This window comes from Neopsephotus bourkii, unplaced genomic scaffold (assembly GCF_033783945.1).
Source record: "Neopsephotus bourkii isolate Nb327-2 ecotype Australia unplaced genomic scaffold, CSIRO-AGI_Nbou_v1 NB_845, whole genome shotgun sequence".
NCBI classification, from domain to species: Eukaryota; Metazoa; Chordata; class Aves; order Psittaciformes; family Psittacidae; genus Neopsephotus; species Neopsephotus bourkii.
This window is the reverse complement of record NW_026901341.1, coordinates 3,602,942-3,618,110: the sequence shown is the minus strand read 5'-3', so window position 1 is coordinate 3,618,110 and position 15,169 is coordinate 3,602,942. Positions and strand designations below refer to the sequence as shown.

Below are 15,169 nucleotides of genomic sequence, written 5' to 3'. Positions count from 1 at the left end.
GGAACTATTGACAGATTGTGACTATAAAGGAGGGAAAAAAAGATGAAATAAAGATGAAATAACAGTACAAAGATTTCTATCTTCCTGCTATATACCTGTTTTATGCATTTCAAAGGGCTGGGAGCCATCCTTACCCGCACTGGAAGCCTGTTTTCACTTAGTGCAGGGCTGGTTGTGTAACCAGCCTGCAAAGGGTCCAGGTAACAAGCTCTGTCAGGAGCACAATTGGAAATGGTAATTGAAATTGAAAATGGTATCTCCCAGACTCCCTCCTCTTCCCTCTCAGCTCCTGCTTGGAGACCTGAAATACTTTGCTTGTTTGTGCTCTAACCTGAAGCAATCAAAACAAGGGAGTGAGAGGAGGCCTCTAGAATAAATTGGTTGTCAACGTGGTTCTGGTATTGATCGAGTTCTGCTGTTTATGTGAAATGGGCTCATTTGTGTGTGGCACTCGAGTTTACTGCACTGTGGGGAAGAAGCTTTTTGGATAATACCCTTTGCACATGCATGGCAGTATAGCGAGTGCTCCTGTCCCCCTCCCACAGTAACAGCAAGGGAAGAAATGAAGATTTATATTAACCAAGTTTGAAAGTCTTCCCAAAAATTGGATGATATAATGTGCAGGCCTCCTCCCAAGGTTTGCAGTGGTGCTTGGCTTTGTTAAGGTTTAAAATATCTTCTGCCTTGTGTGTCCCTGAACGTTGTTTCTCACAATCACTTTCTTGCTGACAGCATCCAACAATCAACATACACTATAAAAAAAAACCCACCCTGGTACGGCCATAATTCCCTCCTAGAAGGATGAGGAATCATCTATTCACACTTGGAAGGAGGTAGAAAAGCGGAACAGGCATTAGTGCTCTCTGACAATGTTTATGGCCCTAAACCTCTTGGAAAGTAATTTTGCACATTTGCTGCTGCTGTTACTCTTTCCAGCCTCTATCTAGGGCTGCTCACCTTGACAGGGAACCTTTAGCTTTTGGTACTGAGGGCCCTCAACACCTTCTGCTTTCATCTCTGCAAGGGCAGCCCTAATTAGCCCATGCGCATACATGTACCCATGCACGCGTATGCACAGAATGTCTTCTCTTTAATGAGTCTCTGTCTCCACCTAGCACCATGCCAGTAATCCTTCACACCTGTCAGCTGTGTGAGAGAGCTCTGAAATTGGAAGCGAGAAGCCTTTGGCAGCATGGTGAAGCCAGGCGTGCTGGCTAGTTAATGGGAGATCTTGGGATAGGGCATGGGAACTTCACGCAGGAATCTTCAGGAGCTGACAAGAAGAGAGTAACTAGGTATTGTTAGCTGTTAGAGAGAGCTCTTAGGGAGCCAAGACGTAATCTGCTTTATTTGGTTAATAGACAGTGGTTTAGAGGAGGCGAAGTCATATTCAGAGGCATCAGCTGCCAGTTGGAGTGCCTTCGTATTTAGCAGGGATCCCAAATCACTGCATCAGGCGTCTGAGTGTCTTGGTGGGCTGTGTCCATTCCAGACTGCACTTGTGTCGGACTCTTGATTTTACAAACCTTTACTTTTCACTGAGCTGCTTCCCCCAGCTAATCAGCACAACTTCATTGTATCTTCCTTGATTAGACAATGCTTTCATACTCACCCAATTTCGTATTGCTAGGAGAAGTCAGACAGAGATTTTGAGCATACCTTCTTGTACGTGACAAGTTCCTGTCATGTGCACACACTTCTGCGATGGGGTGACCTGGGTTTATCCTTTGCCTGAACCAAAAAGAGCTATGGACAAGCGCTGGGAAAGCTTGGGCCTGTTGGTGCGTATGAAACCTCAAGAGAAAACCGTGCTCGCTCTCTTGAATTCCCAGGAGAAGCATCAGGGATTTGACGCACCCACAAAGGAGCTATCTCGGGCATTCACTGACAGACAGGGTTCACAGTCACAGATGTTTGCAGGCATTTTGATAGTTTGTTTGGGGAGATGATTTTAAACCTGCGAGGAAGAGGTGGAGCTGGTGATAAGGTAATCCACTGAGGGATTTCTACAGGAGAAGTAAGATCTATCAAAATGATGGGTGACATCTCCATCACTGTAAAGTCATCCATCGCACTTGCCCCTACGCTTGCCAAGGTGGCTAACTGAGCTTTCTTGGATGGGTTCTTTGTGTGTTGTGTCCTTATTGTAACATTTGAATTCTTGATAGGTGCACTGAAAGTTGCCTGTGAGAATAACATTGCCAACAAAGGAAGCACAGAGGAAACCAGAGTCTCCATGACAGTGTATTGGTTTTCAGATGCAATTAGAAAGGAGGCTGTTTGAAAACCTCGATGGTAGATGTACGTTTATGGACAAAATAAGTGCACTTAAGAAACAACTCCGGACTTGACAGAAAGGGAAAGGTGTTTGTGGTACAGTGACCATTTCATCTCTATTGCTGAAGAGCTAAATTATTTCAGCTTAAGAGTAAACCATTTTTGCAATGTCTCAGTCCTTACTACACTTTGCTGCCTCATAATAACCACCCAAATGTCTGGATTGCTTAGCAACCAGTAGCCTGACACCCTGTAGTTCAAACGCAGGATAGGTGCAACAGGCTTTATAGCTGCCACAAAAGTAGGATAGTAGTGTGATGGAAATTAACTAAAAATTGCCTTCTCAGCACTCTAAATGGCAGAATATTAGGAGAAATGTGCACAAAACAGCAAAACCACAGAGTTTTTTTTTCCATTTCGGATATTGTTAGGAGATTGAATCTAAGCTTCCGGCCAAGCCTGTGGCAGAAGAGATAAAAATGTTGAGTTACTGAGATAAAATGTATTTTCCTAAATTCAAATTCTAGTTTGTGTCTGACTACCTGGAATATGTGAACTCTCACTGTATCTATTTTTTATTCTGCTAGCTAGAGAAAGTGTGATTAGGTCCCCATCATATATTGCGTTTTATGAGCATAAGGGGTTCTTCAGAAATGATGAGAAAAGAATGGCAGGGAGGCAGAAGCACAAACCATGATGTGGTTTTAACAGTCCTGGTTACCAAAGAGTGTAGATTGCTACAAATATTGTGGCAATTATTTTCAAACCATATTTCTCCCCCTATATTCTCTACCCTTTTCTCTAATGGCTGTTGCTATAGAGCAGTAGAATCTATAAAGGTAAGAGCCTCCCAGAAGAAAAAGAAAGAAACCGGCATATGCAGTCTGAGAATTAGACATTAACCGGTACTGTAAGTATTCATTTTTCTCCTTTGTTTTTTTTCTTACAGGGATGCAAGAGAAAGAGGAAACATCTGCAGAGCCTATGAAAGTTGACCCCGCGTGTGAAGCGGCAGACGTTTCAAATAAGGATGGTATGCTGTTTTAGAATTGTAATTGTCCTGAAGCAGATACATAGCATGCCTTTCTGGGGTTGGTTTGTACACTTCTTCCCTAAAATGAGTTACATTTATAATCTCTTCAGCTGAGTCTTCTTGAAGTTTACACAATCTCTACCGGCTTGGAGGTCTGTTGGAAGTACCTTTCAGTGCCATAGCCCTGATTTTCTAGTTGACTGTTTTTATATGTTCCATTGGTATCTTCAGTCTGCCTGCCTTTTAACTAAGAAATACTTTAGGCCCATTGTAATTCTGGTCTGGATATCAAACTGGCCAAGATGTGTGTGATTTCACACAGGAATCATAAGATACTGCTGAAGATTTCTGTGCTAGTGCCTGGCTCCACTGTGGGCAGCTGTTGGGTGTATAACTGTTCTGACCTTTTATGTTGGCCTCCTTCTAGCTCAGAGGTGATTTCCCTTCCTCCTCCTCCTTCAGAGTCCATGCATAGCCGAGTCTGGTAGCAGGTGGAAGTTCTCTCCCTAGGACATTTACTATTGATAAAGCTGTCACAATTTGGTTGATCCAGCAGCAGTTCAAGTCAGGTTTATGGACATTATCAACGCAGATCTCCTGATATGGAAATGAAATTGTTTTGACACTGACCTTGGTGAGCAGATGACCCTGCTGTCTGGCAAAGCCCTGGCAGAGGCTGAGTAACAGGATGTTGCTTGAGCTCTGCAGTGCATAACATATTCATAAAGAAAAATAATTGTCCTTCCAGGGTCTTCCTGTAGGTAAAGAAATAACAGATGGGATCCGCATTCTGGGGCTGAACTTTTGGTGAAACAGACCCTTTATCGCTCCTCTAGGTCAGGTCTTAGAGTTTAAAAGAGCTACGTATGGGGTTTTCTTGGGTTTTACACAAAGCATCCTCTTTAGTGCTCCAAGTGGCAGTGGGTTTGGAATTGGGGTTGCAGTCCTTCTTTTATTACTGTAGACTTTATAGCAAAGGCTGATTTTTAACTCCTCCTTTACCCTCTTCAGCACTGACATAAGAGAAATTCAAGGCATACTTTTTTTCTGCATTTCAAAGACAAAACAGTTATATTCTTTTTGCTATTGATTACACAAGGAACCTAATGTTGATTCCTTTCTCTGATGTCAGATCATGCTGCAGGGTTAGAATCAGTGGCTGATTTCAATACTGGCCTGTAGGGAAGTTTTTGCAAGCACAAGGAAAGAAAGCATGTATAATCGATTTCCTTTGCAAAAACATACTAGAGATAATGCTGTTACTAGTAACCGTGCAGAATAAAGCCAAACCAGCCTTATGTCCTCATCCTCTGAACAAACACACCAAAAAGTCATAGCCCCATTCAAATACTTCAGGTTTGAAGCCTTGGAAGGATCTGGGCTGCTTAGTGAAAACAAGTCCAAATTTACTAAAAAACCATCTAAAGGGATTTCCCACTGGAAAGATAGTGGTCATATATCCATTGTAACATGTGCCATAGCACAACACAGCTGGATCAGCCAACAGCTTCTGAAATGATGATCTTGATAGGTTTTTTTGTTTCCAGACTTGCTTATCCTATAAGGTCTTCTCTACATGTCATGCATCTTTTAACTTCCTTTTCTGTGATCTTTCCAAGTTATATGAAAGGGCAGGAAAAGGGTGTTTGCTATGGGTGCAGAAAGTGCTCTGCTGTTCAGGGAAGTCTTCATTTCACTACAGCTTAAATTGCTTTTGGGCTTATATTACAAGGTGATTTTTCTTGTGGACATATATTATCTATTTAAAAAAAATCAGAACAGAGGCAGGATCAAACTCCCCATGTTCTGTTTTACCTGAAGGGTTAAATTTTGCTGAAAAAAAGCCCTAACATTTTTGAATGTTCTGGGTACTAGCTGAGATTTATAAAAAAAAAAGAAGCAAGAAAAAGGTTCTCTTTGACAGTAATTTTTATGTAAATTGCCTATTTTTTCTCTGGTCCCCTTCTTTCCGCCCCAGGAGAACTCATCGCTTCACAGCTGAAAGCACAAGCATATATCACCAGGTACCTCTTGGCAGCCTGGCTCTTGTGTTTTAATTTCATGTACCATGTCACAGCGAAAAGCACTTTAGAGATGCAGAGGGTTTAGGCAGCTTGGGTGGATCTCAATCTTGGTTCATCTAGTGGGCAGGGCTGTAGTAGTGATACGTTTCAGAAATGACTATTATTTGAAAGCTGTGTGTGATTCTCCATTGGGAAAGCTGTCAGAGGGTGGGCCCATAGACATGAATAGAGGCAAGTATACAAAAATACAGGTTGCCTTGCAATCTCCATTGCCCACCAGAGTGAAAACCCCTAGGTATTAAACTTCTTATACCCAGGACAGATTAGCTGATTAGGGTTTTTTAATGAAGACGAACCCCACCTTTGGTGATTGGCTTTCTAGATGTTTTTCCCTGCCAGCTGTCTTTTTTATTCTTTTCTTTCCTTGATTCATGCCACCAAAGCTTTAAAGATTACTAAGGCAGATGTTACTTTCCAGCTGGTATTAGGCAGATCAAACTCTTCACTCCTTTCATAATGGGGTTACTCATTGTCCTTTATTACTTCAAGCTTGTGGAAAACTGCATCCTGACTTGCTAACACAATAGGAAGAAAGAAAAAAGGTGAAGGCAGCGTCAAACCTGAAATTTCCTATTTCTTTTTCTCATAAGTTTGTGCAAGCTGATGAATGCGCCATCAGCAGCCTGACCTTCATGTGATTCACCAAAGCTATATAAAAGCAGGATCTCAACAGCTAACACCGTTATGCTCGTTATGGTGTTGATGTAAAATCCAAGAAACAACTACCAAGTAAACAGGCGCACATGTTTCATCACCGAACAGCAGGTTGAATTCAAGATAGATGGTTTTCTTTCTAGGCAGTCTTGGGGTTACGGCTGAATGTGCTATAGCCAAGCTACGTGGATGCAAGGGGGAAACGTTGTTTAGCAAGTGGCTGAGTAAATATGAATGGCTGTTCATACTCAGCAAGTGGCTGAGTAAATATGTTTGCAAGTAAGAGTCTGACCAAGCTCCTATTTCAATCAAGACAGTAATATTTTGGTGTCATCTACCAGCCAGGTCTACAGCATAATATCCTGGGGTGAGGAAATGCGCTTGCTCTCTCATAGATGACTAAACTTGGTTTTGCAGTCTCCTCTTTGCCTGTCTTCTCTACTTAGATGACACGCTGTGACTCCTGGCTAGCTGACCTTTAAGCACGTAGCTTTCTTGCAGGGGAGAGGCGGGATGACTTGCTGCCGACGCACATCCACCGGCTCAGCAGCAACCGCAGCATGTTGATGGATGAGAACTATTTGCTGGGTTATTTCTTCTCCTCTGCGGGGAACCTGCTTGCTTTTGGGGGGACATCCTTCCCTGGCATAATTTAAGAGCTGCTAAGCAGATTATGCATTGAGAGAGGAGGTACAGATAGGTCCTCCCCAGCAGGTCAAAATTAAAGGGAAAACAGAGTGCAGAGGATTGTATGATTCCATTGCATGGTAATGTCCATTTCTGTCACAAAAAGCCCCATGTGAAGCTGCAGAAAGGGCAGCAGGTAAGACTGAATTTAGGAGATACACATCCTCCTTGAACTTCAGGTGCTTCACTGAGCTGCTGGCTGTTGTAGCATATTATGGTAGGTGCAAAAATACCACTAACGTAAGGCAGCAGTTTAACACCTCTAAAAGCATTGTTTAGTGGGGAGAAGGCCACTCTTGGCTCACGATGCTATCGGATGTAGCATGTTCAGGGCTAACAGCATCGTTCTGACACTAACCCGTGCTGGGAGGCCACAAGGGCTGAGTCACATCTCTGCCGTACGCGGTGGCAGCTCTTCCATCTGCTCTTGCGGTAGGTGCTTCGCTGCTGTGTTGTTTTACAGCTAAATATAGAGGATTGTGGAGGTGGCCTCACAGTGACATCTGTTGTTGGGGGTTCACCCAATGGTCTGCAGAAGCTTATCTTTCAGTTAGACCTTCCTGTCCCTACCAGCATTAAGGCAAAGAGCTGAACATAGTCACAAACACATAGGATAAAGCTGATAGTGAAACCTGCTGGTGCTTTAGCAATCATGAGCCACCTCCCTGCTGCAGTGTGCACACTTTAATGATGGTGATGCCTGGCTGCCATTTCCACCTTGAAATAGTGGGACTCAGTGATTGCTTTTGCACCACTGGGGCTCCCATGTGCTTTCACATTACCCTTGAAGCATGTCCCTCTATGTGACGTGCTACCAGCATGGCAGGGTCAACTGCTCTTAGCCATAAATAAGGAAGGAGAAGGAGGTGTACTCATCTGGGATGCTGACAGAGCCTAAGCACAGGTTTCAAACCAGGCTTCATTTTGCAGGAGCACTCTGTAAAACATGGGTGAAGCTTTATGGTATTTTCAGAAAACCCAACCACTGAAGCTGGCCAGCATACAGAGGCTGGGAGAGGCTCCTCTTGTCATTGTGCAGCAGCCTTCACTTAATGATTTTTTATTAAGCATCCTGTCTTTGCTATGCAAATGTGGGTAAAGAACACAACTTTGCTAAACACAATGTGCATCAGAGCACCATAATCAGGAGCAGATACATTTCTTATTATTCATTGCATACATCCAGGAAGCCATTACGGTGTCTGTTCTGCATATAGATAATGAATAATTTACAAATAATCCATCAAAACCCTACCAGGTGTATTGACATGATACTGACTCAGAAGGAAATCATACTGCCTACTTGGAAGTAGCATAGTTATTGACTTTTTGCCTTTTCTTCCCTCCATCTTCCCATAGTTTTCCAAATCTCCCATTGAGGTTTGAGGTTTTTCCCTGTCTCCCACATCAAATGACTTGTAATCTGCAGTTGATGCCACAACATAAAGCAAGGTTAAAGAAAGGGGGGGAAAAAAAAAAGTCTTAATATAAATGGCTTCATACAAATTCATTTCAGAACAAATACTAAATCTTAAAAATCTATGTGCTGAAGTAACCCTTTTATATTTAGCCTAGATGGGACCAATTACACCTCCCATAGTTTAAATGATATTTTTAGCAAAGGTCAGGCTGAAATGGGTTTAAGCTCCCTATTTAAATTATTTATTTTTAGTAATTTTAAATAAAATTTAAAAAGAAAAAGAAGATTGGTTTTGTAAATGGATAGTTACACGAGTGAAACTGGTATGTGTGGGAGAATAGTGATGTTGCCCCTGAATCCTCTCCCAGGCTCCAGCAATTTGCAGTTCAAGGATGCCTGGAGGCAGAGGCAGCATTTCTGTGACTGAAGATTGATCCGTGTTCAGCCTGCAGCTCAGCCCTGGGTCCTGCTGGGGATTTTGGCTGAAGCCTGTGGATGTTCCAATCAGAGGGTTGAGACCACTTAGCCCAGAGGTCTGAATGACCCTCTGGAGGTACCTGTATCTTTGCCTGTGGCCTACAGAGGCAGAGGAGGGTCTTTGAGCTCTTGAGCTGGACACGTCAGTTGGGTGCCAAATTCAAACTGGGTGATGCAGACTCAAGGGAAAATCTAGATCCAGAGGCTGGCATTTCTAGCAATGCCGAAGCCTATACCCTGGCAGCACTGCTCATCAGGCTTTCCATGGAACCACATGTTAGGAGGACTGGCCCAAGAGACCTTTTGTGGATTTATAGCGTAGAATTTTTAATGCAATAAATGTCTCCTTTGGGTTAGAAGCACTTATTACTCAATATGATAAACTTAAGTATCATGAATTCAATTTGATGACTGTCTCATTTTGTTTTCAGATGAAATGAATAGTCAAGTTGAAAGTATAAATGATCCTAAGGAAACAGAGAGGGAAGCTTAAGTAACAGGTAAGACCTTTATGGCTATTACACACACCCACACCATTTTCCATTCAGTTTCTGTTTGAAAACATGCTTTAAAAATGACTGTAATTTTTTTAGATAGAATTTACCAAAAGAAAAAGAGGAAGACAGAATTCAAAGGAAAAGAAAAAATTGTCTATTACAGCCCATATTACACCAAAAAAATGAAAGCACCCAGTAGACTTGATTTGTCAAGTGAATATTATAGTAGCAGTCTGCAACTGTAATAGATTTAGACAGTACACAGTCTTAGATCATGGGAAGGCAAGACAGCACCAAGAAAAGGAACAGAAGAGTAACCGAATGAACAAATTTTGGCATTGCTTAGGAAAATGACAGGCAATTTATAGTGGTTGGAACCAAGCTCAGTTCTGTACGATCTGTATTCTGGGAATAACAGTTCACGTCACAAGGGGTTTATTGCCTTTGGCTCTCCAATGCCTTAACGTCACATGTAGCAATAGCACTGAAAAACAAGGCAAAGTCAGCGAGATGCCTTCTGGAGTTCTGCTGCCTCTTGGAGCTTTTTATGGCTTTATGTGCTAAATGGTAGCACTATGGCAGGAGCATGCAATGGTGATTATTGCAGCAGAGTTTGTCATAGACATAAACAGCCGCATCCCTAGAAAAAAAACAGAGAATTTGGTAGGGAGACAGAAGTCTGAAGCTCATCCCCAATTACAACAAGAAACAGTTGTCATTTCTCTTTCGAAAGTAGTTTCTAAGCATTAATGCACAGCGCTTCCTTTGGTGTAGTGTTGTCGTGAGATGCCAGTATCACATACAGCAAAATGTGTTATTTATTCTTATAATGGAATTTTGTGTAGCTCAAGACCAAATCTAGAAGCTTTACAGTGGCAGCAGCTGTATCACAGAGATTTAAAATACAAGGTCTTATTACTGAGCCTAGCCCTTTGTCCTTGTCAGCACATAGGGGATGTGCTGCTGTACTGCTGGCGTGAGAAATAGGCCTGATGGGGTCCCTGGTAAAAAGTACTGAAGCAAAACTAGAAAAAGCCCTTACCATTAAAACACAGCTTCCACAAATCTTCCTTTTCCCCTAGCTTCTGGTTGGATGTTCTGTTCAATCAAAAAAGGAAGAGGAATTAATGGGATCTCTGTTAAAAATACATGGAAAGGTTAATACCCTTCTGCAATTTAAAAGAATTATCTGATGATTTTTACTCCTTTCACTTGGCCTTTAGGTCTGTTTCATGCTGCATTTTCCCATGGAAATGAAGATCTGTGACTGCTTTGAGCTGGAGTAATTTTTGCTTTACGAAGGCAGAGTTCACAGGAGTAATATCACAATTAGCAATCAATTAATAAATCTCTTCAATTCCACTTGAAGACCTGGCTCTGCTGGCACCTTTGTAAAGCAAAGAGGCTCAAGCTGGGGCACACTCTCTCTTCCTCAGCATTTTAGTGGCATGTGTAGGATTAGAAGCAGGCATCAAATCCTTTGCAGCTCTCTATTGAAGTCCTCCTGACACTGAAGCCTCTGTTTTAATTGCAAGGAACAGGTCCCGAGGGAGGATTGATCAGCCTGTTAAATTTCATAGGGTCTCATTAGGGTCTTTCAGAGCCAAGGAGGTCCCTTTGCTGGGTCTGTTTAGTATTTTAATGTGTTTGGTTTAACATATGTGATCTATCACCAAAGCACCCACCAGAGCTGGGGGTCTCTGGTATCAGGCTAGATAGCATGGTGCAAGAAATCTTTATGATCACAATTTGCTATAGAGATAATAGTGACTGTTATATATAAACAGTGTGACATATATACGTGCTCCGTGTGACAGAAAAAGAAGCCACAGGTACATACTAGAAAGATGAGGCATGGGTTCATGTGCAGATATTTGAAATTGTGCCTTTTGTTTCCTTTTTGTTTCCTATGTTTTCTCTCCCCCACTGTGCCAAAGGAAGGATGCAGGAGAGGAGAGACCCGAGGAAACCAGACGGGCAGGCGCTGACATCCTATGGCATCATTCTTGGCAGAAAAGAGCACGCAGAGATGCTCCACGGGTTGGGAGGGAGGGAGCTTTGGGGGAATGACTCTTTGCTTTAATTTCTCTTTGTTCTTCATTGCATTTCGTTCTGTAAGCCTGTTAGAAAGAAACATGAGTTCCGAGTTCTAACAATGTTTTGCAATTATCCCTGCAATTACAACAGTTTCTTCTGAACTGTGGTCCCTGTCTTATATTGGGTCTCTTTTCCTCCTGCGTTGTATCATGAGTAGCCTGTTTCCAGGCCCACCCCTTTTCTAGCATCTTTATCTTGTTTCCCAGTTGCAGTACTGTCTGCAGGCAACCTCTAGGAGCCAGATTTCTCCTTCCCCTGCTTCCATTTTTTTAACTCTTCCCTAGGATATAAATGGAAATCTTCTTTGAGAACATGAGCTGCCACAAAGGATTATAATCTGCACACACTGATAAACAACCGCCCTCCTTGTGCTAGAGATTTGAAACACTAGATGCTCCAGAATCTCAGAGATATTGATACAGACAGCCCTGCACGTTGCCCACCTCCAGGCTTGTCGATGGGCAGCTCCTGCCGGCACCACACAGCAGGTCACCATGTCCAAACCCTCGCTGCTAGAAGAGGCCGGATTCCCTTGAGTCTGTGCTAGAAGCAGAGTTTGCACATTAACTCAATCATCCCAATGCCTCAGGATCGCCTGAGGCTCTGTCCTTTCCCTTTCCCTTTGGAATGAGAAAGCTAAACTATGACCAGCCTGCACTGTGCCATCTCCTTCTGTGGGTCCTACACATGAATAACTCACTGGGCCTTGAGCAAATCGTTCCTGCTCTTTCCCAGAAAATCAGTGCTGAAAGTATGAGCTGTAGGTATGGGTAGGCAACAGATACTTCCTCGATCCTGCAAGTGACAGAGGATAACAGGCACTCTGCATTCAAGGCATCTTTAAATACAGCTCCCGGCTTTAACAACTTCACACCGTATCTTGTGTGAGCCCTCATTATATCTTCTACTGCATATGCATGATCTCTTCCCTTTTTTTTAATTTTTACAAAAAAGCAATTAGCAGCTATTTTGTCTCACCATATGTCAATTGTTCTGCCAGCAAATGCTGCGCTGAGATTTTTAGAAAAGGAACAAAAGGGTTTCACATACATTTCCCAACCGTGCTGTAACCAGAACCGATAGACAGTACACTCTGGGGAAGAGCACACAACCCGTGTCCAGGTTGTTTTAAAATGTGGCTGATAATTTGATCATTACATAAGAAATTTAATTGATATGTTCTTTTTTTTTCCCCAAATATGCATGAATCCCAAAATAGTTGTTTACTACCTGCCCAAAACAAAAAAAGAGGGGAGGGAAGTAAAAACCAAGGTAATATGTAGCTCTATCCTCCTGTGATGTGGGTTTATCCCAGCTAGATTTGGTGATAAATCATCTTCTGGTGTAACAGCAAGTCAAATGTGGCCATAATGCACCTAGCACTGGCTACAACAGTTGATGGCTCCCATCAGCAGCAGGTTAGTTAGAAAGGGTGTCATGACAAACAAGGATTAGAAAGGGAAGCAAGAAAAGCCCCAGATTTCACTTGGAGAGTACAGCCCCTGAAAAGGCAGCCCCCTGCTTCCTTATGTGTAGTTCCACCACGTTTGCTTGTGGTGGGATCAGAAGAGTATTTCTATGTGCCAGCTCCTGTGGTATTTTAACCCAGGTGGCACTTGTGCTACAGAAGATCTTGAGGAACCTCATCATCACATATTTGTCCTGGAGATGAATGAATGTATAACTCTGAATTAGATTGACTGTGGAAGGAGTAAAAGAGCTGGTATAAAATCCTATAAATTGGGTTTATGATACTGTTAAATTTACCTAAATTTGCTAAATACCACTCCTCTGGCCCTTGTCCTCCTCAGTGGGAGACCTTGCATGTAGTACATCTGCATGGGTGCATCCTGTATGTTCCTGTATATTTTCCACAGTGGTTAACTTTGATTGAAACAGCTTGTCCTAATGTGTGGGGCAGGAGGGGATAAATAACCTCGGGAGGAAGGGGAGTAAATGCACTGGGCATCTGTCCTCTCAATTCCCATTTTGTGCTATGGGAAGACCAGGACTGCAGGGCTCCCTCTATGTAGGTAAGTGAGGGAATTAAGCCTGCAGGGTGGGAAATGAACTGGGCAAGCTCAACTTTGAGCTGTGTGATATGTTGAGGAGATCCAAGGTGGGTAGATCATCAGGTGCATCACATCAGACACTAATCCCTGACAGTAATTTCATTACACTTTTCATTTCATCTTGGTCTTCAAACAGCAGTGAGTCTTTGAAACCATGAACCAAGGATGGAGCATCAAAGCATGAAGCCCAGGTAGGAAGTGTAAAGCAAGCAAACGTAGGAGTTGATAAAGTCTATACAGGACAATTTGCAGCTGTGTCTGTAGGTATTTTTCTTCAGGTGTGTTTTGCTTTGAGGTGTGGGGGGTTTTCACTAGTCATAAAGTGAGTATAGTTTGGCAGCATGAATTCTTCAGCTGAGTTAGTAGTTGGGGCTGGAGCTGTGCCCCTCGATGCAGTCTCCACCATTCTTGCTGGAGCTGCAGAGATGCAGGGAGATGATTCTATGGAAGAGCAAGATTCATATCAAATCACCCCACAGGGACTGATACCAAGGATTTTGTTTTAAACCCAAGATGTGTTTGCAGTAGGTGGCGTAAAGGAGCTAGCAACCCTTTGGTGCTGATGTTTGCATACAGAGTATCAGGCTCTGCTTGATGGTTGTTTCTCCTATGTCTGGAAGCACTCATCCCTACCATTAGGCACAATATTCCTCAGGCTGTGACTGCTGCAATGAGGAATGGGTTTCCTTCCACACAGACATCCAAAGGGGATGTTTGAGAGAGTCTGTAATAACAGGTCACACGTTTGCTGCAACTAATTGTCAATCTTCCTCTAGAGCACTGAGAAAGCTTCTCTGTGAATTAACACTGTTCTGCTTAAGGCACTTGAATAAAAATATAATTAAAACAACAACAACCACAAAGACTTTTCTCTATATGCTGTGCATGCCGGCTTTGCTTTTGGAATTACAAACTTAACAGAGTATGCAGATCTATTTTCTTGGGGAATAAGGGGGTTTTTTCATATGGTTCATCCAGGATTTGCCTTACCCTGACATTTGTGATATAAAGGAACATTTTAAGAAAATAATAATTAAAGTAATTTTATTGATCCAAAAATATGTTTTTACTTCAATGCAAAGAAGTGTACTGTTGCTTGCAAAATGTCTTCTAATAGATGGTCTAGCACATCTGTCAATTAACACATGCGTCTTCTGTTACTCTCCCACTCACATGCTCAGTTTGCCTCCAAGTCTTGTTTTTCCTTTGTCTGTGCCATGTATTGGAGAACTTAAAGAACTGATGCCTTCGTACTATGATGTTTGTTAAAGTGAAACATTAATAAAGCTTGTCCTGAAGCCAAGGAGATGCCACTCGTGTGTTTATTCCCTCCGCACTGATTGTGTAGGGGTTGTTTTGGTTGTCACTGAGGCATATTTCAGCTTGGACATGGGATCACCAGAGCAACCGACTGGGTCCTCACTTCGTATTGTTCACTTGATGGTGGAATCTGAACTGACTCTTCGGAGGGATTTTTGGACAGCAGCAGCAAAGGGTGAGAACAGGGACTTTGCACCCTGGAGGACAAAAAAGGAGTTGGTCCCATGGCTGCACCAGAGATGTTACAAAACCCACTCCAGCAGCTCTACCAGTACTGAATCCCAGGCATCTATCATCTGGCAAAGAATACTCCCAAATATGCAATCCACAGGTATCACAGAGAACATGCAGTGTACACAGGATGTTATCTGCTTTTTGTGCTGTCACTTGTTTCAAGACTGAATCAATAGAAGATATTGCAAAGGTCAGGAAGGTGGCTTTTTTCCTTCCCATGGCACCAGTGTAGATGAAAACACACATACGGACCATCACTCTTCTTACCCAAGGCCAAGGATTTAATCATTGATAACCAAAGTTAGGGGGGTGGCTCT

General features: G+C 42.7%; 1 protein-coding gene across 1 annotated transcript in view; it reads left to right on the top strand.

The window, feature by feature from the left end:
• Window positions 1-14,336, top strand: part of LOC133213780 (ADP-ribose glycohydrolase MACROD2-like) — a 108,547-nt gene extending 94,211 nt beyond the window's left edge. Inside the window, exons 10-12 of the mRNA XM_061356272.1 lie at window positions 3,227-3,310; window positions 9,064-9,132; window positions 11,067-14,336. Coding sequence (XP_061212256.1) covers window positions 3,227-3,310; window positions 9,064-9,125 — 146 coding nt within the window. The 3' untranslated portion in view covers window positions 9,126-9,132; window positions 11,067-14,336. The remainder of the gene's footprint in view (window positions 1-3,226; window positions 3,311-9,063; window positions 9,133-11,066) is intronic.
• The last annotated feature ends 833 nt before the right edge of the window (window positions 14,337-15,169 follow it).